General features: G+C 40.4%; 1 protein-coding gene across 3 annotated transcripts in view; it reads right to left on the bottom strand.

Moving 5' to 3' along the window:
* dpp6 (dipeptidyl-peptidase 6) overlaps positions 1 to 26,928 on the bottom strand; it is an 834,825-nt gene that overhangs the window by 67,579 nt on the left and 740,318 nt on the right. For all 3 annotated transcript variants that reach the window (XM_031903179.1, NM_001102992.1, XM_012964203.3), the window contains 1 exon segment: positions 14,793 to 14,874. In XM_031903179.1, the coding sequence (XP_031759039.1) occupies positions 14,793 to 14,874 (82 nt within the window).

Here is a 26,928-nt window from a genome sequence, read left to right as displayed (position 1 = left end):
CTTCCGTTGTGTTAGTGTAAAAATTGCTAATATCTTGTAAACTAGAAAATGAAATGAATGTAAATTGCAAAAGTGCTTAGAAAAGTTTGGGGAATTTATGCCCAACGGGCATAACTTGCAGATTTTTTTATCCCAGATATTGGCCAGGCAGTCCAGTTGGAGGTCCCAGATAAGGACTAATAAGGCCAAAGTGGCAGTTTTTCTCAGCTATGGCCACTATAACACTTTATCCTACTGCAAACAAGCCAGCCCTGCTATGTCACTAGTGCCCTGCAAATTGTTGGCTTATGCTGAAATCAGCCAATTAGAGCAGAGGAAATCTGTCAGTGACCCCCAATATGAGTTTGTTGGTTGCGCCCAGTAAAAACAGTAAGATTTACATACTAAGCACAAATTTTAAAAAAAGATTTGCTATGTACTAGAGTTTATTATTTTAGTTCCAAGATCAAATAGTTCCCTAATAATAATAATAATAATAATAATGCATTAATTGTTTAATTTGTTTCTCCATTCGTTCAGAATTTTTTTAGCCTCAATAGCAAAAGTACATCCTTCCTAGATGTTGGATTGAAGGATTGAATCTCTAATGATTGGATTAAACAGAACACAATAAATTCCGATTCTGCCGATTAATCTGCTCGTTAACGTGCCTTTTCCCAGTGTTTTTCCTTATGGGTCATTTAAGGCCATGTATATTTTTATAATGGTCAGCAAATACTAGTGGCCAATGGGCTGAATTAGATTTTATTAACCCTGATGAGCAATATCAGGTACAGTTGCCAGTATGAGCCCCCCCCCAGCTTATTGGCAAAGAACCATGGAGTAGTTATATAATACTATAGTTGGGTATAGTGCTGAAAAGAATGTTTTCAGACATCTCCATTCCTGGCCTGATGTTGGACCACAATGGGTTCTTCAACACAAGAAGCCTAAAATCTCTCATACAAAATGACCCAGTACCCAGGCTGCTTTATGCTGCAACTTAGGCTTGACCCTCTGCGTTGGGTTGCCATGTTTTAATAGATGCTACTATTTAATATAAACTGTTTCAGATGAGGAGGGAGAAATTTGAAATTTTTAATGGGCGGAGTGGAATGTTTTCCACTGGAGAAATGATAAATATATAACACCTGGTTCTGGGGAACAATGTTACTGCCAAGGTAAACTCACCATCCTTTTTAATTCAAATAACCTCCTACAGCACTAACAAAATAACTGACTTCGGCACAAACCCTGCATGTAGAGAAACAGGATTTCTGCTAAAGCTGATAATTTTGAAAGAGTGAGTTCTAATACCTCTACTGGGAAAAAGGTGCAAGTCCCCAAGGATGTATTAGACCTAACTGTCAATCAAAACCTAAAGCTTATATTCAATTTTCAAGCAAGAAAAGTAACATAACAGCACATAAAGAACAAAAATGGTTCTATAAGTCTCGGCAATTTAATATAAATGCCTCAAAGTGCCCCTCTATGAGGCCAGCCTTTCTTCATCATGTATGATAACTTGCTCCTGCACTTGGTTGCCATTTTTCCCATCCTGCCTCTTCTGAGTAATGGTGCTCAACTCTGGGGAACCCTACAGCTACCACCCCCCTGGACCTGAACACTACCTCCAACAACAGGTTGCACCAGATTTGCCCACAATGATTCCATTGCCAACACCATTTTAAACACATGTTCTTCAAGTAATGCTACCCCCATTCTACAAAGGCCACACTCAACTGGCACTTGGTTTGCATCAAAGGCAAACGCCATTCAGTCAGTTTTGATGCATCAGGTACAATTGCAGAGGGCATAGCACTAATCATGGACGCACTTACGAGGGGGAAAATGCTGTATTATGGGTAAAAAATAGCGAATTGTGGCCAAAATTGCACACAGCACTTGAAGTGTGAAATTTTTCAACACCCTATTATGGAAGATAGGGACAGAATCTAATAAACCATTATGAATACCTATAGACCCCAAGGGGTGGGTGAGGTTGGGTCACAGGCTTGGGCATTGGCAGAATCCTTCCCCCTTAAGACTGGTTTCCTGCGCTGTAATTTACACTGTTTGGGTTTGTTTATTCCCCGAGAAAACTTCCTATTTTTCGCCTTTGAATATAGTTTACAACAATTTTTGCATTTGCAGAGAATCTATAATTATGTTTCTTTGATTTGTTTTGCTTCTGATATAAAGATAAATAGGTTTTTGTAAACACAAGGAGAAAATGTGCCCGCGGATGCAAAAAAACTTCATCATTTACATTTGCTTTATTTCATCAAGGCGCATGGGAGAAACCAACATTTATTTTCAGATCCTGGTTTGTATTTACACTGATATATTTAATCGGGAAATATCATTGTGCTTTAATGTAGGCTTTTATTTGTTTTTCTAATAACTCCAAAACTTTCATTTAAACAAAAAGTTTTATTTGTCATTGGGCTTCATAAGCTGTGACAATAACTCTATATGATAAAATAGCAAGGGCCATTTGCCATCGGGCGGGTTTTTGGGTAGGGTAGGAATAGTATTTGTCCTGGGGTTCTACCATTGTGGCGGGGGAGAGGGAAGATGGGGTCCCTGTTGGAATAAGGTAGATAAAAGTAGAAAAAAAATATACGGGCTCATTTACGCCCATGGTCGGACTGGGCCGCCGGGACACCCAGACCCGACCCTTGCCTGCGCTCCCCCTGCACGACCGCTCCTTCCCTGATGCGTTAGGGGGAGGACCTCGGGTGGGGGGCCCTTGCGAGGGAGGTTAGGGGGGCCCCTGCGGGCAGGGGGGGCAGCACGGGCACCTGCAGGCCCCTGGGTCGGGAGCCCCGGTGGGCCCTTCACCCCCCAGTCCGACCCTGTTTACGCCTCTTGTTCAGAAGTTCATATTTGATGCAGGGGCACCCAGGAGCAACCGTGGAAATGGCAAGATTCCGACTGCCAATGCAATTGTGCCCAATTAGCATCAAAACATAAGTGCAATTGCTCATGTTTGATGCATTGTCCACAACTGAACTGGAAGTAGCTCCCCCTCATGGCTTCAATTATGCAATGATTGTGGGAAAAGAGCTGCATTCTGGGTAAAAAAAAATTGCTCTTTGCAAGTGTGTAAGTAAATATACCTTATATTGTGTAATAGTTGTTAGACATCAGTAGATGCTTCAAAGATGATCAACTTATAGCTGGTTCCAAAGAAGCCTGTATTGCTGGGGCCCCTCTCTTAAATGGCCCATTAAGCCTGTGCTCAAGGGCTTACAATTAATAATTAGGAAGCAGGAGGTGGATCAAGATTTGTGTTGATCTCTATACTACTGTTATCTTCCTTTACACTTTTGCAAGTTGCCCACTGAATAGCACAAGTTACCTAACTTCCACACAGTAATTACTGAAATCTAATGAACAGTAAATTAATTTACCCAGAAAGTCAAGACAATAAGAGACATCTCAGAAGGGAGCTCAATGAAAACCGGTGTACTTAATGACCAGACAGGGCAGTAGATATACACAACCAGTAAGAACAGGTTATTATGGACATGCCAAACCAGCACAAATTTCATTTGTCAGGCATTCAACCTTCAAAAAGACCCAATACCCAACTTTAAAAAGGCTCAAAAAGGTCCAAAGACCCAAATAAGACTGTTGAACTTACACTGCACATACAGAATAGCCACACAAAGAGTTAAGGGAATCCCAGAAGTGCCATGACTTTCATTAGATAGAGATTATCTTCTCAAAAGGGATTTGCAAAACTGGCTGATTCAGATTTTATTGCATTTTATTATAATCTTTTATGAATCTAAGCCGTCCTCTGGCATTCACTCAGCCTGGACGGCAGATTATTTAGCTGACACCTTGACCATTTTGGCAAGGTGACCAGTGTTGTGCCAGTAGTTACATCATATTTACAAAATGACTTTGAAGATTAATGACCCTTTCCAATTAAATATAAAGGTTGCCAATAAAATTGTCAGCGAGCCAGAATGCTGAAGGTGTCCACTGAGATACCATCCAAGTTGTTTAGGATGCAAATGATGATATTTAATGAACTGTGTTGGGTACGGCAGATTCAGAATCATATTTGTAGAGCAAATTAAATACCTCCCAGAACTGGCACTTGGGGGAACAAATCTATACACTTTGATGGAAAAACAAAGGGCATTGTGCCTGCTGGTCCCTTGCGTGGTCTTTCTCAAGTCTGGCATCTTACTCAACAACATTTTGCTTATTTCCCATTGATACACCTACCATGTTGGTTTCTAGTAAAAGGATTATCATACTAGTAGGAGGGCTTTCATAAGAGAAAGGGAGGACTATAGGATGAAGCCAAAACATGGCCTTTTAGTGTAAGTCAGAAGAATTTCAGGTACTAGGGAAATCTCTGTAACTAGAATATTATTATACATTTCCATTGAAAAACATTTTATGAAACCTTCTCCTACCTTTGTCATACTTTAACCCAGTCATAGGGGGGCAAATTTAGGGAATCACAACAGAATAACCACTGTGGCCAAAATCTCCACCCCCCCCCAGACTATCGCCTTCTAGAACAAAACTAGAAATAAATATCTCACATCAGGCATAAATTTCAAGACAGAAATAATAAAAATGACAACTTTATTTAATTTCACATGCTGATTCGCTACTGAATGAATCGCTAATACACGTCTTGCTAACATTTTGGATGTCATTAAAAAAGACTACACTTTGGTATTGGTTTATGACTCCCAGCAAGCCTTGTATGAAGAAACACAACTACAGAGATAGAAGAAGAAAAGAATGTAGAAAACTCAAGTAAAGAATGTAATAAAGAAGAGACGGAATGTAGAACAAATTAGAGAGAGAGAGTGATTACTATTTCCCTATAACAGATATAAAGATATTGCCATTAGCCCCTCCTGCATTTCTTATTTGGTTCTTGTCTGGTGTTCCTTATCCACCTATCTAGAACCCCAACCTTCCTTACTCATGAGCCACAGTCAAATGTAAAAAGACTTGGGGAGCAACACAAGCCCCATAAAAGTTCATGGAGGAGCCAAATAAGGGCTGTGATTGGCTATTAGGGGCCTCTATGCACCCTATCAGCTTACAGGGGGCTTTATTTGGTAGGAAATCTTGTTTTTATTCAACCAAAACTTGCCCCCAAGTCAGGAATTCAAAAATAACTCCCTGGTTTGGGAGCACTGAGAGCAACACCCAAGGGGTTGGGGAGCAACATGTTGCCCCTGAGCCACTGGTTGGGGATCACTGTTCTAGAGTAATATGCTGGGCTGGTAGGAAGTGTATACTGAGGCTAGAGTTTGCTGAACTCTAGATTTGTCATATAAAAGGAACAGTATACACTAGTGATGGGCGAAAAGTTTCGCCAGGCATGGATTCGCGGCGAATTTCCGCGTTTCGCCATTGGCGGATTGTTTCGCGAAACGGATGAAAAATTTCGCCGCGGAAAAATTCGCCGCACGTCCAAAAATTGTCGCGGCGTCAAAAAAGAATAGTCGCGGGCGACGAAACAAGAGCCGCGCGACGAAACAAGAGCCGCGGGCGACGAAACAAGAGCCGCGCGACGAAACAAGAGCCGCGGGCGACGAAACAAGAGCCGTGCGACAAAATAATAGCTGCGGGCGACGAAACAAGAGCCGCGCGACGAAACAAGAGCCGCGCGACGAAACAAGAGCCGTGGGCGACGAAACAAGAGCCGCGCGACGAAACAAGAGCCGAGGGCGACGAAACAAGAGCCGCGCGACGAAACAAGAGCCGCGGGCGATGAAACAAGAGCCGTGCGACAAAACAAGAGCCGCGCGCGACAAAATAATAGCAGCGGGCGACAATTTTTTTTGTCGCACGACATTTTCGCCGCTTCGCGAATTTTTCGCCGTTTCGCGGATCTTTTCAAAGATTCGCGAATTTTTCGGCGAAGCGAAACGGAACAGATTCGCTCATCACTAGTATACACTGCTTTCCAAGCAGCTGCTCCTCTGGTGAGGGGATTATGGTCAATCCAACACCTTTGGCTAATGACAGAAAGTCTCAACCGACTGTTATTTATATCATCCAGTCTGCTCTACCCCACCCCTTCCCATGATATCAGAGGCGGGCATGTTGGACATGGGTATATAAGTTATCATGGCACAGTGGGACAGGCAGGGTGTGGGTTGGATGAGGGTGGTTTAAGGATGTTGCAGGCTAAAGCATTTTTTACTACTACTGATACACTTTTGATAAGACAAGTGCAATATAGAAGATTTGTATTAAAGATTAGTTTTGCCTATTCTATTAACGAAAACAAAAACATTTTCATTTTTTTTTTAATATTATGAATCATTATGAAAATTGTTTTGTTTGTTCCCTATGTTCCTCTCCATTTGAAACGTGTTCAGACAGCTTTAAGATACAGAGCTGTGGTCTGTGGTCTGGGTATTTGCTTCACTACCTACATCTCTGCAAACAGTGACTCGGCAGAACCAGGAAGTTAAAAAAGTGATTTAATTTTCTGGTTTTGCACAAGAAACATTTTTCTTTTTAAGCAATAGAAGTACAGTTATGGGACCTGTTATCCATAATGCTCGGGACCTGGGGTTTTCCAGATAAGGGATCTTTCCGTAATTTGGATCTCCATAACTTAAGTCTGCTAAAAATCAATCAACCATTAAATAAACCCAATAGGGCTGTTCTGCCCCCAATAAGGGGTAATTATATCTTAGTTGGGATCAAGTACAGGTACTGTTTTATTATTACAGAGAAAAGGGAATCATTTAACCATTAAATAAACCCAATAGGGCTGTTCTGCCCCCAATAAGGGGCAATTATATCTTAGTTGGGATCAAGTACAGGTACTGTTTTATTATTACAGAGAAAAGGGAATCATTTAACCATTAAATAAACCCAATAGGGCTGTTCTGCCCCAATAAGGGGTAATTATATCTTAGTTGGGATCAAGTACAGGTACTGTTTTATTATTACAGAGAAAAGGGAATCATTTAACCATTAAATAAACCCAATAGGGCTGTTCTGCCCCAATAAGGGGTAATTATATCTTAGTTGGGATCAAGTACAGGTACTGTTTTATTATTACAGAGAAAAAGGAATCATTTAACCATTAAATAAACCCAATAGGGCTGTTCTGCCCCCAATAAGGGGTAATTATATCTTAGTTGGGATCAAGTACAGGTACTGTTTTATTATTACAGAGAAAAAGGAAATCATTTTTAAAAATTAGAATTATTTGCTTATAATGGAGTCTATGGGAGATGGCCTTTCCGTAATTCGGAACATTCTGGATAATGGGTTTCCGGATAAGTGGTTCCATACCTGTATACTCAACACAAGCCTTATTCATTGAGTTCACACCTAAAATGCTGCCCCTTTAATACAATGTAGGGTATTATATGGCAACTAATATAAACCTATAACCCAACCCTATAACCCAACCCTATAATATAAACCTATAACCCAACCCTATAATATAAGCCTATAACCCAACCCTATAATATAAACCTATAACCCAACCCTATAATATAAGCCTATAACCCAACCCTATAATATAAACCTATAACCCAACCCTATAATATAAGCCTATAACCCAACCCTATAATGTAAACCTATAACCCAACCCTATAATATAACCCTATAACCCAACCCTATAATATAAACCTATAACCCAACCCTATAATATACCCCTATAACCCAACCCTATAATATAAGCCTATAACCCAACCCTATAATATAAGCCTATAACCCAACCCTATAATATTAACCTATACCCAACCCTATAATATAACCCTATAATATAAACCTATAACCCAACCCTATAATATAAACCTATAACCCAACCCTATAATATACCCCTATAACCCAACCCTATAATATACCCCTATAACCCAACCCTATAATATAAGCCTATAACCCAACCCTATAATATAAACCTATAACCCAACCCTATAATATACCCCTATAACCCAACCCTATAATATACCCCTATAACCCAACCCTATAATATACCCCTATAACCCAACCCTATAATATAAGCCTATAACCCAACCCTATAATATTAACCTATACCCAACCCTATAATATAACCCTATAACCCAACCCTATAATATAAACCTATAACCCAACCCTATAATATACCCCTATAACCCAACCCTATAATATACCCCTATAACCCAACCCTATAATATAAGCCTATAACCCAACCCTATAATATAACCCTATAACCCAACCCTATAATATAAACCTATAACCCAACCCTATAATATACCCCTATAACCCAACCCTATAATATAAGCCTATAACCCAACCCTATAATATAAGCCTATAACCCAACCCTATAATATTAACCTATACCCAACCCTATAATATAAACCTATAACCCAACCCTATAATATAAACCTATAACCCAACCCTATAATATAAACCTATAACCCAACCCTATAATATACCCCTATAACCCAACCCTATAATATACCCCGATAACCCAACCCTATAATATAAGCCTATAACCCAACCCTATAATATACCCCTATAACCCAACCCTATAATATACCCCTATAACCCAACCCTATAATATAAGCCTATAACCCAACCCTATAATATTAACCTATACCCAACCCTATAATATAACCCTATAACCCAACCCTATAATATAAACCTATAACCCAACCCTATAATATACCCCTATAACCCAACCCTATAATATACCCCTATAACCCAACCCTATAATATAAGCCTATAACCCAACCCTATAATATAAACCTATAACCCAACCCTATAATATAAACCTATAACCCAAGTCTTTGTGCCATACATAATGTGACATGGGATTCGTATAAAGGGCTTATGGTCTCTTCTCTTTAACCTGCACAAGAGCATTTGTGCTTCAGTAAACAGATGGCTGGGTTTGGGCTCTGGCGCCCTCCATTACAACAGAACTGCTATAGGGCTCCAACTACATTATCCCCAATTGGCCTGATAAATAATTTGGCTGTTACAGGAAGACAAGTCAATTATCATTTCTGTTTTATGGAGGCAACTTTTTTTTTATTAATTTATTGATGCAATCACGTTTTCCATCTACATCAGTTCTACTAATGATTTGTGCAGCAAAACATTGCAGATCTTTTTTTGCCAGCAAGGGGCTTAATTTGTTTCAGAGAAAGCACATTTAGCAGAGCTCATTTTGTGCTGACCCGCTCACAATCCATTTAAAGGTTATTGCCTGAGGGAAGCTGCCTTTTTACTGCATTAGACCTGTCAGATATTTTTTTTTTTATGAGTATGTCTTGCCCAAGACTAAGAATGGGAAAAAAATGTCCTCTTTTTTGTTGTTAGGATAGTAAAGTTTCAAAATTGGGACTGTTTTATCTACTGGGCCTTGGGAGGCGGATCACTTACATTGAAGGAACCAACATAAAAAGGTTTGCCTAGCATAGGCGCCTTATTTTATTGGAGCTGTAGGTGACACCATCTTTAGTTATGATCTATGCAATGTAGCTCCATGTATTTACAAAACTGACAATTAAACAAATAACCAAATACACTATATAGCCAATGTATGGGATCTGTTATCCGGAAACCCATTATCCAGAAATACGAAAAGGTCATCTCCCATAGACTCCATTATAAGCAAATAATTCTAATTTTTAAAAATGATTCCCTTTTCTCTGTAATAATAAAACAGTACCTGTACTTGATCCCAACTAAGATATAATTACCCCTTATTGGGGCAGAACAGCCCTATTGGGTTTATTTCATGGTTAAATGATTCCCTTTTCTCTGTAATAATAAAACAGTACCTGTACTTGATCCCAACTAAGATATAATTACCCCTTATTGGGGGCAGAATAGCCCTATTGGGTTTATTTAATGGTTAAATGATTCCCTTTTCTCTGTAATAATAAAACAGTACCTGTACTTGATCCCAACTAAGATATAATTACCCCTTACTGGGGGCAGAACAGCCCTATTGGGTTTATTTAATGGTTAAATGATTCCCTTTTCTCTGTAATAATAAAACAGTACCTGTACTTGATCCCAACTAAGATATAATTACCCCTTACTGGGGGCAGAACAGCCCTATTGGGTTTATTTAATGGTTAAATGATTCCCTTTTCTCTGTAATAATAAAACAGTACCTGTACTTGATCCCAACTAAGATATAATTACCCCTTATTGGGGGCAGAACAGCCCTATTGGGTTTATTTCATGGTTACATGATTCCCTTTTCTCTGTAATAATAAAACAGTACCTGTACTTGATCCCAACTAAGATATAATTACCCCTTACTGGGGGCAGAACAGCCCTATTGGGTTTATTTAATGGTTAAATGATTCCCTTTTCTCTGTAATAATAAAACAGTACCTGTACTTGATCCCAACTAAGATATAATTACCCCTTATTGGGGGCAGAACAGCCCTATTGGGTTTATTTAATGGTTAAATGATCCCCTTTTCTCTGTAATAATAAAACAGTACCTGTACTTGATCCCAACTAAGATATAATTACCCCTTACTGGGGGCAGAACAGCCCTATTGGGTTTATTTAATGGTTAAATGATTCCCTTTTCTCTGTAATAATAAAACGGTACGTGTACTTGATCCCAATTAAAGGTGGCCATACACGGGCCGACTATAGCTGCCGATATCGGTCCCTTGGACCGATTCGGCAGCTAATCGGCCCGTGTATGGGGAGAGCAGATCGGCCTGGCCAACCGATATCTGGCCTGAAATTGGCCAGATCTCGATCGGCCAGGTTAGAAAATCTGGTCGGATCGGGGACCGCATCGGCTCGTTGATACGGTCCCCGATCCGACTGCCCCATTGCCGCCCACATAATCCGATCGTCTGGCCCCAGGGCCAAACGATCGGATTATTATTTTTTTTACCTAAATGGTCCCCGATATCGCCCACCCGTAGGTGGGGATATCGGGGGAAGATCCGCTCGCTTGGCGACATCGCCAAGCGAGCGGATCTGCTCGTGTATGGCCACCTTAAGATATAATTACCCCTTATTGGGGGCAGAACAGTCCTATTTGGTTTATTTAATGGTTAAATGATTCCCTTTTCTCTGTAATAATAAAACAGTACCTGTACTTGATCCCAACTAAGATATAATTACCCCTTATTGGGGGCAGAACAGCCCTATTGGGTTTATTTAATGGTTAAATGATTCCCTTTTCTCTGTAATAATAAAACAGTACCTGTACTTGATCCCAACTAAGATATAATTACCCCTTATTGGGGGCAGAACAGTCCTATTGGGTTTATTTAATGTTTAAATTATTTTTTAGTAGACTTAAGGTATGGAGATCCAAATTACAGAAAACCTCAGGTCCTGAGCATTCTGGATAAAAGGTACCATGCCTGTATGTGGACACCACTTCTAATAACTGGAATTGGCCAATCATTGCCGACATAAATGTCCATTAAAGGCACCATTACACCATTAAAGGCCATTTACTGTTTCAGCAGAACTATAACCCCATGCACAAAGTAAGGTCCATTTAGCTTCTCTGAGATGAGAGTGGGACTTGATTGATCTGCACACTGAGCAACCTCAATAGAAATGGGACATATTGGATGAACTGTGACACAATGTGAGTCGGGCCTTATCCCTTATATTACTGTCCAACCTCTTACACATGTACAGTATGGAAGCCAAGCCCACCATCAATGTTCCAACATCTGGTGGAACCTTTTCAGGAGGTTAAAGGTTATTTAAATGGAAAGGAATGGCTTAATCACTGGGGGGATGCCAATTTGTTAGGCACCAGCCTGGGTACTATTGGGGTACCATTGGGGTACCATGCCCCATCTTTCTTACAGTCTCTGATGCTCTGGTTTACAACAGAGCAAAAACTTTGGCTTTCAATTTTCTGGACAGTGATGGACAGTGATGGACAGGAACCAGTATGGTAAATTTGAGCTCCCTACAATAGTATACCAGGCCACAACAGTTTTCAGAGAAGTGGAGCACTGGGGGTTAACAATTATAATCACTGGGGGGGGGGGGGGTCTTAACAAATTGACAACCCTACTGGTTAAGCTTTTTTCTTGTTAACAATTTTGGAATGAGATATTGGACAGGCAGTTGTCCACATACATTTGGCCATATAGTAGTACTTTGCAGTGTCGGCATGTAGCTGGTTTCCAGTCCTGTGTAATATATATATATATAGTAAATTGTAAAATATAAGGATATTATTAGTCACCAAGGAGTGTCCGTGATCATATAAAAGCACAGGGCTTGGAACTCCAAGGTGACTTCCAATGTCATTATACTTTACAACAGGTGGTACATTATTTACTATAATACACAAGGTTCTGTCAGTCATGTGACAGAAATGACGTCACTAAGCACCGATTATAAGTGATGATATCACTAAGCATAGTTAATAAGGATATAACTTACAGGATATTTATGGCTCTTGTATATATATAATATGTTAGATCCCCAATAAGGAGTATGTGATGGAACCTTCTTGCCTGGGTAGAAATGTGAGAGAGATAACCCTATGATTACCCTTTGAGCCAAAATTTCTATTCCATGATGATATTTGTTCTCCCATTCCTCTTCACCATTAAATAAATCTATTTAGTCTAATTTAAAGTTTATTTCCAAAACCTGTATTTTGCGTACTGGCGATAACCTGAATGTATCCATTACTTTGACTTGTGTTACCTGGGGAAGATGCCAAGACAAATATCTATATAACCGAGATAATGGGCCTCTGCTCCCTTTTGTTTACCGACAACTCATTGTTATTTAATTGGAGGGCATTAAGATCTCCATAAAAGCACTTTGCTACCATCGTGTGCCTTGATCAATAGCCCCCAAGTTGTACCACGTAAAGGGATTGATTAGTTTAAGTGCTGTTTGTTGGCCGGAGTGTGTTCCGACGCATTTCTCAATCTAAAAGCAAAAAAAAAAGATTGATGCTTTCTAGTGACCTACTCACGTCTGTCTGGCACTAGCGTGCCGCCCGGCGTAGGAAGTATAAAGGCAAATCTGATGATGGAAAGAAAGTAGGCGCATTTATCAAAGTCACCAGTGCCATCAGGCAGTGCCCGAGAGCCAGGACATCCCCTGATTTATCCAAGCTGAATAATGATCATTACAAATGAATTGGGATAAGTGCATTACAATACTGACGACTTTGCTGCTGATTCTTTATGGCTGATGTATAGAAAACGTTGGCAAAATTAAGGGAAACCTGTATACTCCCATGTAGAACACTGTGCCAATAAACAAATCCTACTGTTGCGGCTGTTATTTTTATGCTTATGGAACATGAACTATTTCTACATAACGCCCCCCCACCTATTTCTACAATCAACTTTATTTAATGATAAAAGTTTTGATTTTTTTTGTTGAGAGCACAAGCAGCACATTTGAGAAGCACAAGGAGCAACTTGGATTATTCCGAGTTTAGGGGGAAAACAGAATAAACATTAGTAACAGAAAAAATGTACAAAAATGCGGCTCATTTATGAAGACTTGTGCTGGACACAATTTAACAAGTTTTTTTTTTTTTACTCAGAATGCAGCATTCCCCGCCATAATTCTAGTGTAATTGCATCCCTGAAGAGAAGTTTTGTCTGGCGCAATTGTGCCTGTTGCATCAAAATGCAAGTAATCGAGTGTGCATGTTTTCAAGTATCAAACACAAATTTAGCACCTTCTGCGTGTGTGCTGTAACAGCATGGGGGGGGGAGGAGATGAACATTTGCAGTAATGAGTGCTGGTGGGTGGCCCAGACTAGGGGAAGGCAGTCAGAGGAGGTTCCTGCCTAATTCCCACCACCACCACCACTATTGCACCCTAGGCATGTCTTTCTTTTGCCTTCCCCTAGTTCTAGCCCTGATAGTGGAAGCACAGGCATTATCGCAAGCTTAAAGGTGGTGGTAGCTCCAGGGTACCTGTGTTAGTAGTTGAACTTGTGAGATGCTTACAAGTACAAAAAACAGAGGCATACCTATAGAAGATGCAGGCCCCGAGGTTGCGGGGGACCAGAGGACAGGGGAGCCTAGATGCAGGGTCTGCTTCCTCTATAGCAGGGGTGGCCAATACGTCGATCGTGGTCCACTAGTCGATCCCCCGAGGATTCCAGGTGGACCACGATCAAGCCGGGGATACAGAAGTGCTGCGTGAATGCGTACGTATGTTGCGTCGTGTAAACTTCCTAAAAAAGCAGCTGTTTTTCACTAACTCCACAGTGACTCCACCTTCAAACAAGTCTTATAAAATGCCCTATGCACCACTGAAGGAGCATTATTATATAGCAAAGTCAACCAGAACAGAGTTTATAGACTTTTATAAATCAACTTTCTATCCATTGATGCATCATTAAAAAAAATACCTAGCTGCTATAACCAATGACAGCAATTTCCATATCAAACTGGGCAACTGCAGAACAAAATTTGTAAATAACTAAAAACCATAAAAATCAGTGTTTCTTTATGATAGTAAAAGCACATTTTAAAATGGAACTCCTCCTTCTCCTCCACTGGTGCTCAGATTATGGAAGGATGTTACTGAGATCCCTTCTAACAGGTCACAGCCTGGCTCTGTCCAAGCTCCAGGATCTCCAAGATGAGTTGAGAAAGCTTTTCATGAGTTTGCAGATATAACATTTTCATAATGTGCCTGAAAGCCTCAGGTATTAAAGGTATTATAGTTCAAAACCATGATTGTTATCACTCATCAACCAACTCTTTTCATGTAGACAAGTTAGTGGTCTGGACTGGAGGTATCTGACCTTCTCAGACTTGTGTTGTGGCTCTAATGTAACGTTCTAATGAACATCTTAAATGGAACCTTACCAGCTGTTGGCCTTTAGGTCCCCACCCTGCATACTGAAGTTGTGCGTTCCGAACCTCTGGCGGATTTAAAATACGATGTTCCCTAAAATGAAAGACAACAAAGGAAGATGTTAAAAAAATGATTGTACCCAATGTGCTTATTATTGCTATTTAAATAACTCAGATTTATCCAATGAATAATGCTATACCTAATCAAATTACAGACCAAATAAAACTGGCATATAAAAACCCCTTCAATGAATGTATGTATGTATGTATGTATGTATATCTTTATTTATAAAGCGCTACTTATGTACCCAGCGCTGTACAGTAGAATACATTAATACAAACAGGGGGTTATTAAGATAATAATAGATAAATACAAAGTATAACAATAAATACAGATAAATACAGTTGCAACAAGTTAAGAGTCAAAGACACAAGAGGATGGAGGTCCCTGCTCCGTAGAGCTTACAATCTATATCAATAAGTCTATCTTGTGGCTACATAGCGATGTAATGGAAACTAATTACAATTTCTGTTACAAAATCAATCCCAAGACATTATAATGTGTCTGGGTTGTTCTATTAAAATAATTAGAAGTTTCCATTCTGAATAAAATACAGAAGGTCTTAAGGCCAAGTCTGGTCCTTCAATCACCACTCAAGTAGCCAACTAGAGAGTAGCAAGGCCTCAAGTCTGAAGGCTATCATTACAACATTAAAGAGTTCAACATGAAAAATAACATAACAGAACAAAACCATTGAGTGAGTTCTCTGATTCTACTGAATTTCTAATAATGTAGCTTGAGATAATGTCAAAAAATGTTGGGGCCATTGTGAAACCTTTCTGTAAAATGTATTAATTGCAACTTCAGCAGCACAATAATGGCCTCTTGTTGGTTGTTTGGTCATTTTGAAACCTACAGAATGCCTGTCTCTCTGCACATTATGTTTTTAGCTACATTTCTCATCAATCACTGGATGTTCCAGATTTCATATTTGAAGCTTTGCCAAGGAGTTTATAGGTTCATCTACCCTCTCAGAAAGCGAAGAAGAGTGTCTGCTTGCAAGGCCTTGTTGTCAACTTGGCTAATAGCTGTGGAGAACAATAAATTAGAGCTTATGTGTTAAGTTACTCAATCACCGGGCCTTGATTTTAAGTTCTGAAAGATGTATTGTTTGTTATACTTGTGCCCATATTTATATATTACTATTATTATTGTGTAAAAACTAATATATTGTAGTTCAGGGAGCCTATAGAAGGCTACTACTGTCTATTACTACCTCTAACTAGATAAGGATAATTATGGGGAGCTGACTTTATTATTATTGTTGTCACTTCGGTCCCATCAAGATTGATTGTATCCAAACCAAATTAGTCCAGCTGCTTTATGAGGTCATTAGTTAAAATGATCAAAAATAGCTATCTGAACAGATTTGTCCAGGCAAGCTCAATTAGCAGACAATCTAACCTCTCTGCTGTAAGGTTTAATAAAAGTAAGCCAGGCATGAACGACCGCAAACTGAAGGTTTGCCCTTAGATATGTACGTTCTAGGTCTGGTCTAGAATTTGAGTGAGCAATGGTTGGCTAATAAAAGTAAAGCAAATGAAGAAGAGAGGAGAGCCAATGACCAGTGAGGGAGCGAGGATGTAAGCAGAGAGGAACATTATAGCTCTATCTCACTAGATCTGTGTAAGCATCCAAGCTAAAGGTTTCACTAATTGGAACATCACAATGATTAAGTGCAGTTATATCCCAGATACTGATGCGGTGGGAAATCAGACATGTATGGTGTGTAGGATTAGGTAGATAAGTATATGGCCCTGGCAAGAACAGAAGAAAGTTGAAGAATTACTGTTAACTGCCCTAAGAACAGTTTTACCAGTTAACACATTAAGCACTTTTATATACACTCAGGACAATAGCAACACAGGCAGTTTCAATTGCACAATATTCATAAGTTTATATACATCATCAAAACACATGAAAGGACCTGTAGTCACTTCTTATGCTCCACATTTAAGTTCAGACAAGTTAAATCACACTTGCACTAAGCCCCGGGAAGGAACAGGTTTTTGAATGCTGCCCTGATGGAAGGATTGTTCTGCCCCCAATAAGGGGTAATTATATCTTAGTTGGGATCAAGTGCAGGTACTGTTTTATTATTACAGAGAAAAGGGAATCATTTAACCATTAAATAAACCCAATAGGGCTGTTCTGCCCCCAATAAGGGGTAATTATATCTTAGTTGGGATCAAGTACAGGTACTGTTTTATTATTACAGAGAAAAGGGAATCATTTAACCATTAAATAAACCCAATAGGGCTGTTCTGCCCCAATAAGGGGTAATTATTCTTAGTTGGGATCAAGTACAGGTACTGTTTTATTATTACAGAGAAAAGGGAATCATTTAACCATTAAATAAACCCAATAGGGCTGTTCTGCCCCCAATAAGGGGTAATTATATCTTAGTTGGGATCAAGTACAGGTACTGTTTTATTATTACAGAGAAAAGGGAATCATTTAACCATTAAATAAACCCAATAGGGCTGTTCTGCCCCCAATAAGGGGTAATTATATCTTAGTTGGGATCAAGTACAGGTACTGTTTTATTATTACAGAGAAAAGGGAATCATTTAACCATTAAATAAACCCAATAGGGCTGTTCTGCCCCCAATAAGGGGTAATTATATCTTAGTTGGGATCAAGTACAGGTACTGTTTTATTATTACAGAGAAAAGGGAATCATTTAACCATTAAATAAACCCAATAGGGCTGTTCTGCCCCCAATAAGGGGTAATTATATCTTAGTTGGGATCAAATACAAGATACTGTTTTATTATTACAGAGAAAAGGGAATCATTTAACCATTAAATAAACCCAATAGGGCTGTTCTGCCCCCAATAAGGGGTAATTATATCTTAGTTGGGATCAAATACAAGATACTGTTTTATTATTACAGAGAAAAGGCAAATCAGTTTTAAAATTCTGAATTATTTGATTAAAATGGAGACGGGCTTTCCGTTATTCAGAGCTTTCTGGATAACGGGTTTCCGGATAAGGGATCCCACACCTGTACACAATTTTCGGACATTTGCGATCATCAGAAATGATCGAATTTCGTGATTCGGATTCGTACCTTAGTGAATTGGCCCCCAAAAATGGCTCACCATGGGACAATGTTGTTTTGATTAGAAACATACATTTTATTGTTTTTATTCCAATCTCCCGGAACCCCTCTTGTACGGTCCCTGTAACGCCTTCTAATAGGTGGTATCGCTGTTCCTGCCAGTAGCCCCATTGCCCATCTGATGGAGTTCCACGTTTCCGACTCTTCTAATGAAATTATTGCCTTACAGAGGCAGATTTTTCTGCTTTGTGTTCAGTATATTACATTTAGAAACATAATTCACGCGAGTGAATGCTTATCACGGCAATTACAGAAACAAGTGTTGCATAGGGGAAAAGTTAATACATTGTATGGGTTTGTTTTGCGTGGGTTTTTTTTCTGTTGTTTGCTTACAAAAGACGTTTTTGTTACCGAAGTCGAAAAATGTACTTTCTAAATCGACCTTAAAGTACCAGATATTCATTATTGGGAAACTGAATGCAGGCGTTGGGATAGGCAGCCGTTCTGTATGCATTAGGGAAGAGAATTACACAAGACAAAGGTCATTTATTTATCTCGTTGGCACACAAAGAGGGTTTTGTACTCCGCACAAAGCACATTATTATTTGTGTTTCGCAAAAAACTTACTCAAAAAATGTCACCGTTCATTTAGGGGACTATTTACTAAGGTCTTCTGAGAAAAGGTTGATTTTTATGTTTTTATGACAACCTGTCCTTGGCACATTTTAAAGGGAAAGTTAACTGCATCATTGTTTTCTATATCACACAATTTCGAGGGTAACTTAAACACATGATTGTTTTCTATTTCCCACACTTTTAATGGGAAGTTAAAAGCATCTTTGTTCTCTATTTCATTCACTTTAAAGGGGACATTTTATGAGTAAGTTTTTTCAAGGGCAACTTAAACTCATTATTGTTTTCTATTTCACACATTTTCAAGGGGAAGTTAATCACAGCATTGTTTTCTATTTCACATACTTTCAAGGGCAACTTAAACACATTGTTTTCTATTTCCAACATTTTTTAGGGGAAGTTGATCATATCATTGTTTTCACCAAAATTCTTACATTTTTTCGAGAAATGGCAATCCGAACACATAATCACATAATAGTTTTCTATTTAACACACTTTCAAGGGCAACTTAAACACATTATTGTTTTCTATTTCCCACACTTTAAAGGGGAAGTTCAATGCATCATTGTTTTCTATTTCACACACTTTCAAGGGAAACTTAAACACACTGTTTTCTATTTCACACATTTTCAAGGGGAAGTTCAATGCATCATTGTTTTCTATTTCACACACTTTAAAGGGGAAGTTCAATGCATCATTGTTTTCTATTTCACACATTTTCAAGGGCAACTTAAACACATTATTGTTTTCTATTTCACACACTTTCAAGGGAAACTTAAACACACTGTTTTCTATTTCACACATATTCAAGGGCAACTTAAACACATTATTGTTTCCTATTTCCCACACTTTAAAGGGGAAGTTCAATGCATCATTGTTTTCTATTTCACACACTTTAAAGGGCAACTTAAACACATTATTGTTTTCTATTTCACACACTTTCAAGGGAAACTTAAACACACTGTTTTCTATTTCACACATATTCAAGGGCAACTTAAACACATTATTGTTTCCTATTTCCCACACTTTAAAGGGGAAGTTCAATGCATCATTGTTTTCTATTTCACACATTTTCAAGGGCAACTTAAACACATTATTGTTTTCTATTTCACCCACTTTAAAGGGCAACTTAAACACACTGTTTTCTATTTCACACATTTTCAAGGGCAACTTAAACACATTATTGTTTCCTATTTCACACATTTTTAAGAGGAAGTTGATCATATCATTGTTTTCACCAAAATTCTTACATTTTGTCGCAAAATGGCAATCCAAACACATAATCACATAATAGTTTTCTATTTTACAAACTTTCAAGGGCAACTTAAACACAGTATTGTTTTCTATATTACACACTTTCAAGAGGAAGTTAAATGCACCATTGTTTTCTGTTCCACAAATTTTCAAGGGGAAGTTAATGACATCGTTTTCACCAAAATGTATACATTTTTTCGAGAAATGGCCTTCTTTTCTACTCTAAAAGAAGTTTGCTGAAAGAAGGGTCCAAAATATGCTCTGGTTTATTCCTACAATAAAACGCTGCATAACAGTCATTGTTTTTGGTTGAATAGGACCTGGGCATTTGCTATTGGGTCTTAGTCTGGAGAGTATAACAGCCTTAAAATATGACGTTCTGTTAAAGGAGATGGAAAGGCTAGTAAAGAGTTAATCTCAAGCTGCAGGCATACCTTCAGTTCTCTCAATAGCGCCCTTAAGTCGCCCCATATTTCACCTGTTCAGATGATCACCTGTACAGCTGAGCTGTATAAAGAAAGTTCCCATAATGCCTCACTCCTGCCAAGATCGATGTACATGCTCAGTTAGTTAGACATACCTTCAGTTCTCTCAATAGTGCCCTTAAATCTCCCTATATTTCTCCCGTTCAGATGATCAGGAAGAAAAAACAGGAAAAAAAAAAAAATAGCCGCGGGCGACTAAAGAATAGCCGCGGGCGACTAAAGAATAGCCGCGGGCGACAAAAGAATAGCCGCGGGCAACTAAAGAATAGCCGCGGGCGACAAAAGATTGGCCCGGGGGCGACTAAAGAATAGCCGCGGGCGACAAAAGAATAGCCGCGTGCGACAAAAGAATAGCCGCGGGCGACTAAAGAATAGCCGCGGGCGACAAAAGAATAGCCGCGGGCGACTAAAGAATAGCCGCGGGCGACTAAAGAATAGCCGCAGGCGACAAAAGAATAGCCGCGGGTGACAAAAGAATAGCCGTGGGCGACAATTTTTTTTGTCCCTGAGGAAGAGCACAGTTAGTGCTCGAAACGTTGGATTTTTTTCTATTAATAAATTTTTTGCTTTCTAACTAAGTCCCTGTGTGTGCGGCTCACTGTCTTGCTATATATATATATATATATATATATAGCACATTCACAAAAAAGCACTCACGGCTTCAAAATGTAGAAAAACGATTTTAGATTTATTAAATCATCGCATCAACGCCTTTCGATCCAGACAGGATCGTCATCAGGATGACGATCCTGTCTGGATCGAAACGCGTTGATGCGATGATTTAATAAATCTAAAATCGTTTTTCTACATTTTGAAGCCGTGAGTGCTTTTTTGTGAATGTGCTCTCTATTTGTGATTAGCACCCGGCGTGAGATGCTGATGCGGTGAGTGCCGATTTTTGTTTTGGATTATATATATATATATATATATTCATTAATACTATATTAAAATAAAAATGATAAAAATTGCTAATGATGATGATAATGAAAAATCATATTTTTTATTATTTTATTAATAAAATGTTTAAATTGTATTTATTTTTCAAAGGAAAAATTATAAAATAATAATAATAATAATAATAATACTGCTATTGATATCTTATAATGTACTTTTTCATGTTTTTATTCACAATAATATATTCAATATATTCATATTAGTATTCATTAGTAATATATTAAAATAAAAATGATGAAAAAAATCTAATTTTCATGATTATTTCTTATGTATTAATCAAAGGAAAATGATAAATTAATAACAATAATAATAGTCACACTCATCATTATATGTCATAATATTATATAATAAAAATATGTATATACCTATATGTACAGGTATTATACTAGTAATAATATTATTGTTGTTGTTTCTTCTGATTAATATGTGCAGTGACCTTTAAAAATATTTACTAGTTTAAATTATAAATAGACTATAAAAGGAAAAAAAAAAAACAAAGTAAGACAATAAAGTATTTTTGCCTGTAAGTATGAGCGCATTATAATTAATGTACAGTATGAGTGTAAATGATATAGCTGTAAATCAGATGTAAGTGCTGCTTGGTGCTTAGTTACTAATATTTATTTTCTATTCTAACGTGTGAATTAATAAATTATAACCAGAAATTAGTCGGAATGATTTCGTTCACCTGCGTTTTATATACTGGAAACGACTGCGCAAACCATCTCGTTATTAGCAGAGAGCCATCAATCATTCGCTTAAGGCTTAACACAGCAATACATTCGCTGCAAGTTTACAAACTAAGCGTTTATGGGTTTTTCTCAGAAATATGAATCTGTAGTTTACTTATTATGGTGTTTATATAATAGTTTTGAATGAATGTAATTCTGATTGGCCGGCTGGGAAAGCGCCAGTTCCGTGAATTTTGATCAATACCAGCGCTGGGTGAATCAACATTAAACGGGCAAATCCCTGAAGATTTAGACAATGATAAGTATCAGTTTTTGATTGGGTCAGTTGGCCTCAATATGATGGAAAGTTCTAGTTTAGTGACATAGGAACAGTATGCTGAGAACTTGCCCAACTTTGCAGAGTTACTGGGCCCCTCAGCAAAATTATATTAGGGCCCCCCTAAACTACATTTAAAGACATTTTCCCTAAACATGTATTGAAACATCTTATCAGTTACTACCTCACTGTGGCCCCTACTGTATATCTCTTGGGTTGCCACCCAGCTCATATTTTAACAGTCTAGCCCAGGGTCGGACTGGGCCACCAGGACACCATAAAAAAACCTGGTGGGCCCCACTCAGAGGAGGACGTTGGGTGGGGGATCCTGGTGGGGGTTAGGGAGGCCCAGATGGAGCCCCTGTGGGGGGTTAGGGAGGCCCAGGGGAGACCCCTGCAGGGAGGTTAGGGAAGCTCAGCGGGGGCCCCTGCGGGGAGGTTAGGGAGGCTCAGTGAGGGCCCCTGCTGGGAGGTTAGGGAGGCTCAGCGGGGACCCCTGCAGGGAGGTTAGAGAGGCTCAGTGGCGGCCCCTGCAGGGAGGCTCAGCGGGGACCCCTGCGGGGAGGTTAGGGACGCTCTGTGGGGAGGTTATGGAGGCTCAGCGGGGAGGTTAGGGAGGCTCAGTGAGGACCCCTGCAGGGAGGTTAGGGAGGCTCAGCGGGGACCCCTGCGGGGAGGTTAGGGACGCTCTGCGGGGATGTTATGGAGGCTCAGCGGGGGCCCCAGCAGGGAGGTTAGAGACACTCTGCAGGGAGGTTAGGGAGGCTCAGCGGGGCCCCTGCGGGGAGTTAGGGGGTGCGGGGGACGCGGCTGTTGGGGCTACCTGCAGGGCCCCTGGGCACCCCCCAGTCTGACCCTGGTCTAGCCAGTTAGACCAAGTCTGGGGCCGGTATTACAAATAGGTAATGTAGTTCCAGTAAATTTGTAATGCTCTTAAGATAAGTCCCTAGTCTGTCCTGATCCACCCCGATGTGCCCCAATTTTACCATTTTCCTTCCCCACTTGGGCCCCCAGCTTCCTCTGTATCAGACCCTTCATTACATCCAGCCAGGCGAAGTTACTTACACTGCCCTTCTAACCCACATGGAAAACTTTTTACCGTAATTATTTTACTGGCCCTTTAAATCTGCATCCTAAATAATGGCCTACCTATTCCACTTCAGCTCTCCATTTCGAGCAGTTGCATTCGTTATAGCACATTTCTTTTATTTGCCCTTTCGAAGCCGCTCAATATAATGTAGCTTTGTCATTTTTCCAATTAGCGGATACTGCTTTAAATGCCAAATCACTTCCCCTAAAAACCCAGAAAAATGTTACTCTGAATTTCTTTGTAAAAACCACTGACTGTGAAATTGGCCTGTAATGCGCTTGGGCTCATAAAGAGGGACGCACACAAAGAATAGGAAAGCTGAAGTAGTGAGAGGCGCAATGCAACCCCTGCGTAATAACTGCTCTATCCGATTTACCTGGGGCTCTAATGGGGTATTAACCTGAACCCGCGTTACGTTATTTACACTGGTGCCATTCAGAAAAGCAACCGACCTAATCTGTACTTTTATTTTCTAATTTGTAGCAGATTATTATTATTCTTTATTTATACAGTGCTGGCATGTTCTGCAGCTCTTTATAGCAATTATACATCATTTCCATCAGCCCCTGCACCACTGGAGCTTACAATCTAAGGTCCCTATCCCATTCCCATCAGTCCCTGCCCCAGTGAGCTTACAATCTAAGGTCCCTATCCCATTCCCATCAGTCCCTGCCCCAGTGAGCTTACAATCTAAGGTCCCTATCACATTCCCATCAGTCCCTGCCCCAGTGGAGCTTACAATCTAAGGTCCCTATCACATTCCCATCAGCCCCTGCCCCAGTGGAGCTTACAATCTAAGGTCCCTATCACATTCCCATCAGTCCCTGCCCCAGTGAGCTTACAATCTAAGGTCCCTATCCCATTCCCATCAGTCCCTGCCCCAGTGGAGCTTACAATCTAAGGTCCCTATCACATTCCCATCAGTCCCTGCCCCAGTGGAGCTTACAATCTAAGGTCCCTATCACATTCCCATCAGTCCCTGCCCCAGTGGAGCTTACAATCTAAGGTCCCTATCCCATTCCCATCAGTGCCTGCCCCAGTGAGCTTACAATCTAAGGTCCCTATTCATTCCCATCAGCCCCTGCCCCAGTGAGCTTACAATCTAAGGTCCCTATCACATTCCCATCAGTCCCTGCCCCAGAGAGCTTACAATCTAAGGTCTCCATCACATTCCCATCAGCCCCTGCCCCAGAGAGCTTACAATCTAAGGTCCCTATCACATTCCCATCAGCCCCTGCCCCAGAGAGCTTACAATCTAAGGTCCCCATCACATTCCCATCAGTCCCTGCCCCAGTGAGCTTACAATCTAAGGTCCCTATCACATTCCCATCAGTCCCTGCCCCAGTGGAGCTTACAATCTAAGGTCCCTATCACATTCCCATCAGCCCCTGCCCCAATGAGCTTACAATCTAAGGTCCCTATCACATTCCCATCAGTCCCTGCCCCAGTGGAGCTTACAATCTAAGGGCCCTATCACATTCCCATCAGCCCCTGCCCCAATGAGCTTACAATCTAAGGTCCCTATCACATTCCCATCAGTCCCTGCCCCAGTGGAGCTTACAATCTAAGGTCCCTATCACATTCCCATCAGTCCCTGCCCAAGTGGAGCTTACAATCTAAGGTCCCTATCACATTCCCATCAGTCCCTGCCCCAGTGAGCTTACAATCTAAGGTCCCTATCACATTCCCATCAGTCCCTGCCCCAGTGATCTTACAATCTAAGGTCCCTATCACATTCCCATCAGTCCCTGCCCCAGTGGAGCTTACAATCTAAGGTCCCTATCACATTCCCATCAGCCCCTGCCCCAGTGAGCTTACAATCTTAGGCCCCTATCACATTCCCATCAGTCCCTGCCCCAGTGGAGCTTACAATCTAAGGTCCCTATCACATTCCCATCAGTCCCTGCCCCAGTGGAGCATGAGTTGGGATGTTTGGTGGATCATGGTCAGGGTCCTGGCATAATGAGTTATTATTGGGTGGATTAGTGGTGTAAAAAATGCATGCATGGAGCTTTCTTTTTTCTGTTTAGGCCCCATTGTACTTGTTGGCAGGACTCACCCCCTAGGGGGACCAAGTGACCAATAGGCTAATAACCGACCCTGTTAACTTAATAGTATTGGGCCTCATGATAGCTGCCTTCTCCTCCAGCATTAGAATTAGCATGGCATTACACATTGACATTTTTTCTATGCTTTTACCCAAAAAAAGTCAATAACCAATTGGAATGCAATGTATTTGCACCTCATAGTGAATAGCTGGAGCTCATTGGTCACCAGGTCCCTCTCTCTCTCTTTCTCTCCCTCTCTCTCTATTTACCCCACATAAAAATGAAAATTGGATCAGGGGAGAAGGGGGCCTTACAGTAACGAGCCTCTAAACAATATTATAGGGTGATGTTTTTGACACTACAGATAAAATTAATGGATCCCTTATTAGACTTTTCACAGACTGTAACGTTTACAATTTCAATACCATTTGCTGCTTTTCATCAATGACGGAATTGCCTTTTTTATAATGTTTTCAAAACGGTTTATGGCCAGAGGGATGAGGCATTAGATTTAATAGCGAAATGTTCCGGAAGTCCCGTCGAGCTGTATCGTGGCCTTTAAACGTGAGCCGATACAGGCGCCGACTTGTATTCCTGAACCTGTCGCAATGAATTAGCAAATGAGCCCGTTCCCGAATTCCGAATGACACGAGGAAAAAGCCGCGTTGGCGCCTTGGTGCCACCCTGTTAGTGCGTCTGTGCCCTTTCATTTTCACTTGCGAAACAAAGGGAATCTCTGCCCCCTCGGCAACGGGAAACCTATTGGCACAGAATCTCTCCATCCCGTCCTGGTCTGACATAATAAGGCAGAGGGGAAATATCACACACAGATGAAGATTACGAGGCCTAATTAAAATAAATATCACACGGCAATATTAGCGGAAGGGAAGGCAGGAGAGGCAATTAAAACCAATAATTTAGACAAGAAAGAGGAGCACTCCTGTCAGTTCTTGTCGCTGAATCATCAGTCAGAAGCGCAGGATCCAATTACAATGACAAGCCAAGCAGAAAGCGACTCCGACAAGCAAACAACACCTTCAGATGAGATCTGCCTCTGTACTGGAAAATGCGCAGCGGCACCGGCGGCGGCACGTGGATCCCACCTGTACCAAAGCCTGGGCTCCTTGAAACAATCATTGCTTCTGATATGCAACCCCATAAGGCAGGGGTCCCCAAACTTTCTTACTCGTGAGTCACAGTCAAATGTAAAAAGACTTGGAGAGCAACACAAGCACCATAAAAGTTCATGGAGGAGCCAAATAAGGGCTGTGATTGGCTATTAGGGGCCTCTATGCACACTATCAGCTTACAGGGGCTTTATATGGTAGGAAATCTTGTTTGTATTCAACCAAAACTTGCCCCCAAGTCAGGAATTCAGAAATAACTCCCTGGTTTGGGGGCACTGAGAGCAACAGCCAAGGGGTTGGCGAGCAACATGTTGCCCCATAGCCACTGGTTGGGGATCACTGCCATAAGGGCTTGTACTCACGAGCGTTTCTTCCTCCGCTCCCCATGTGGTTGGCGCTTACATGCACTACTGCTGGACTGGGG

Source organism: Xenopus tropicalis, chromosome 6, assembly GCF_000004195.4.
Source record: "Xenopus tropicalis strain Nigerian chromosome 6, UCB_Xtro_10.0, whole genome shotgun sequence".
Lineage (NCBI taxonomy): Eukaryota > Metazoa > Chordata > Amphibia > Anura > Pipidae > Xenopus > Xenopus tropicalis.
Note: the sequence above shows the minus strand (reverse complement) of the source record. Positions and strands in the feature narration are given on the sequence as shown.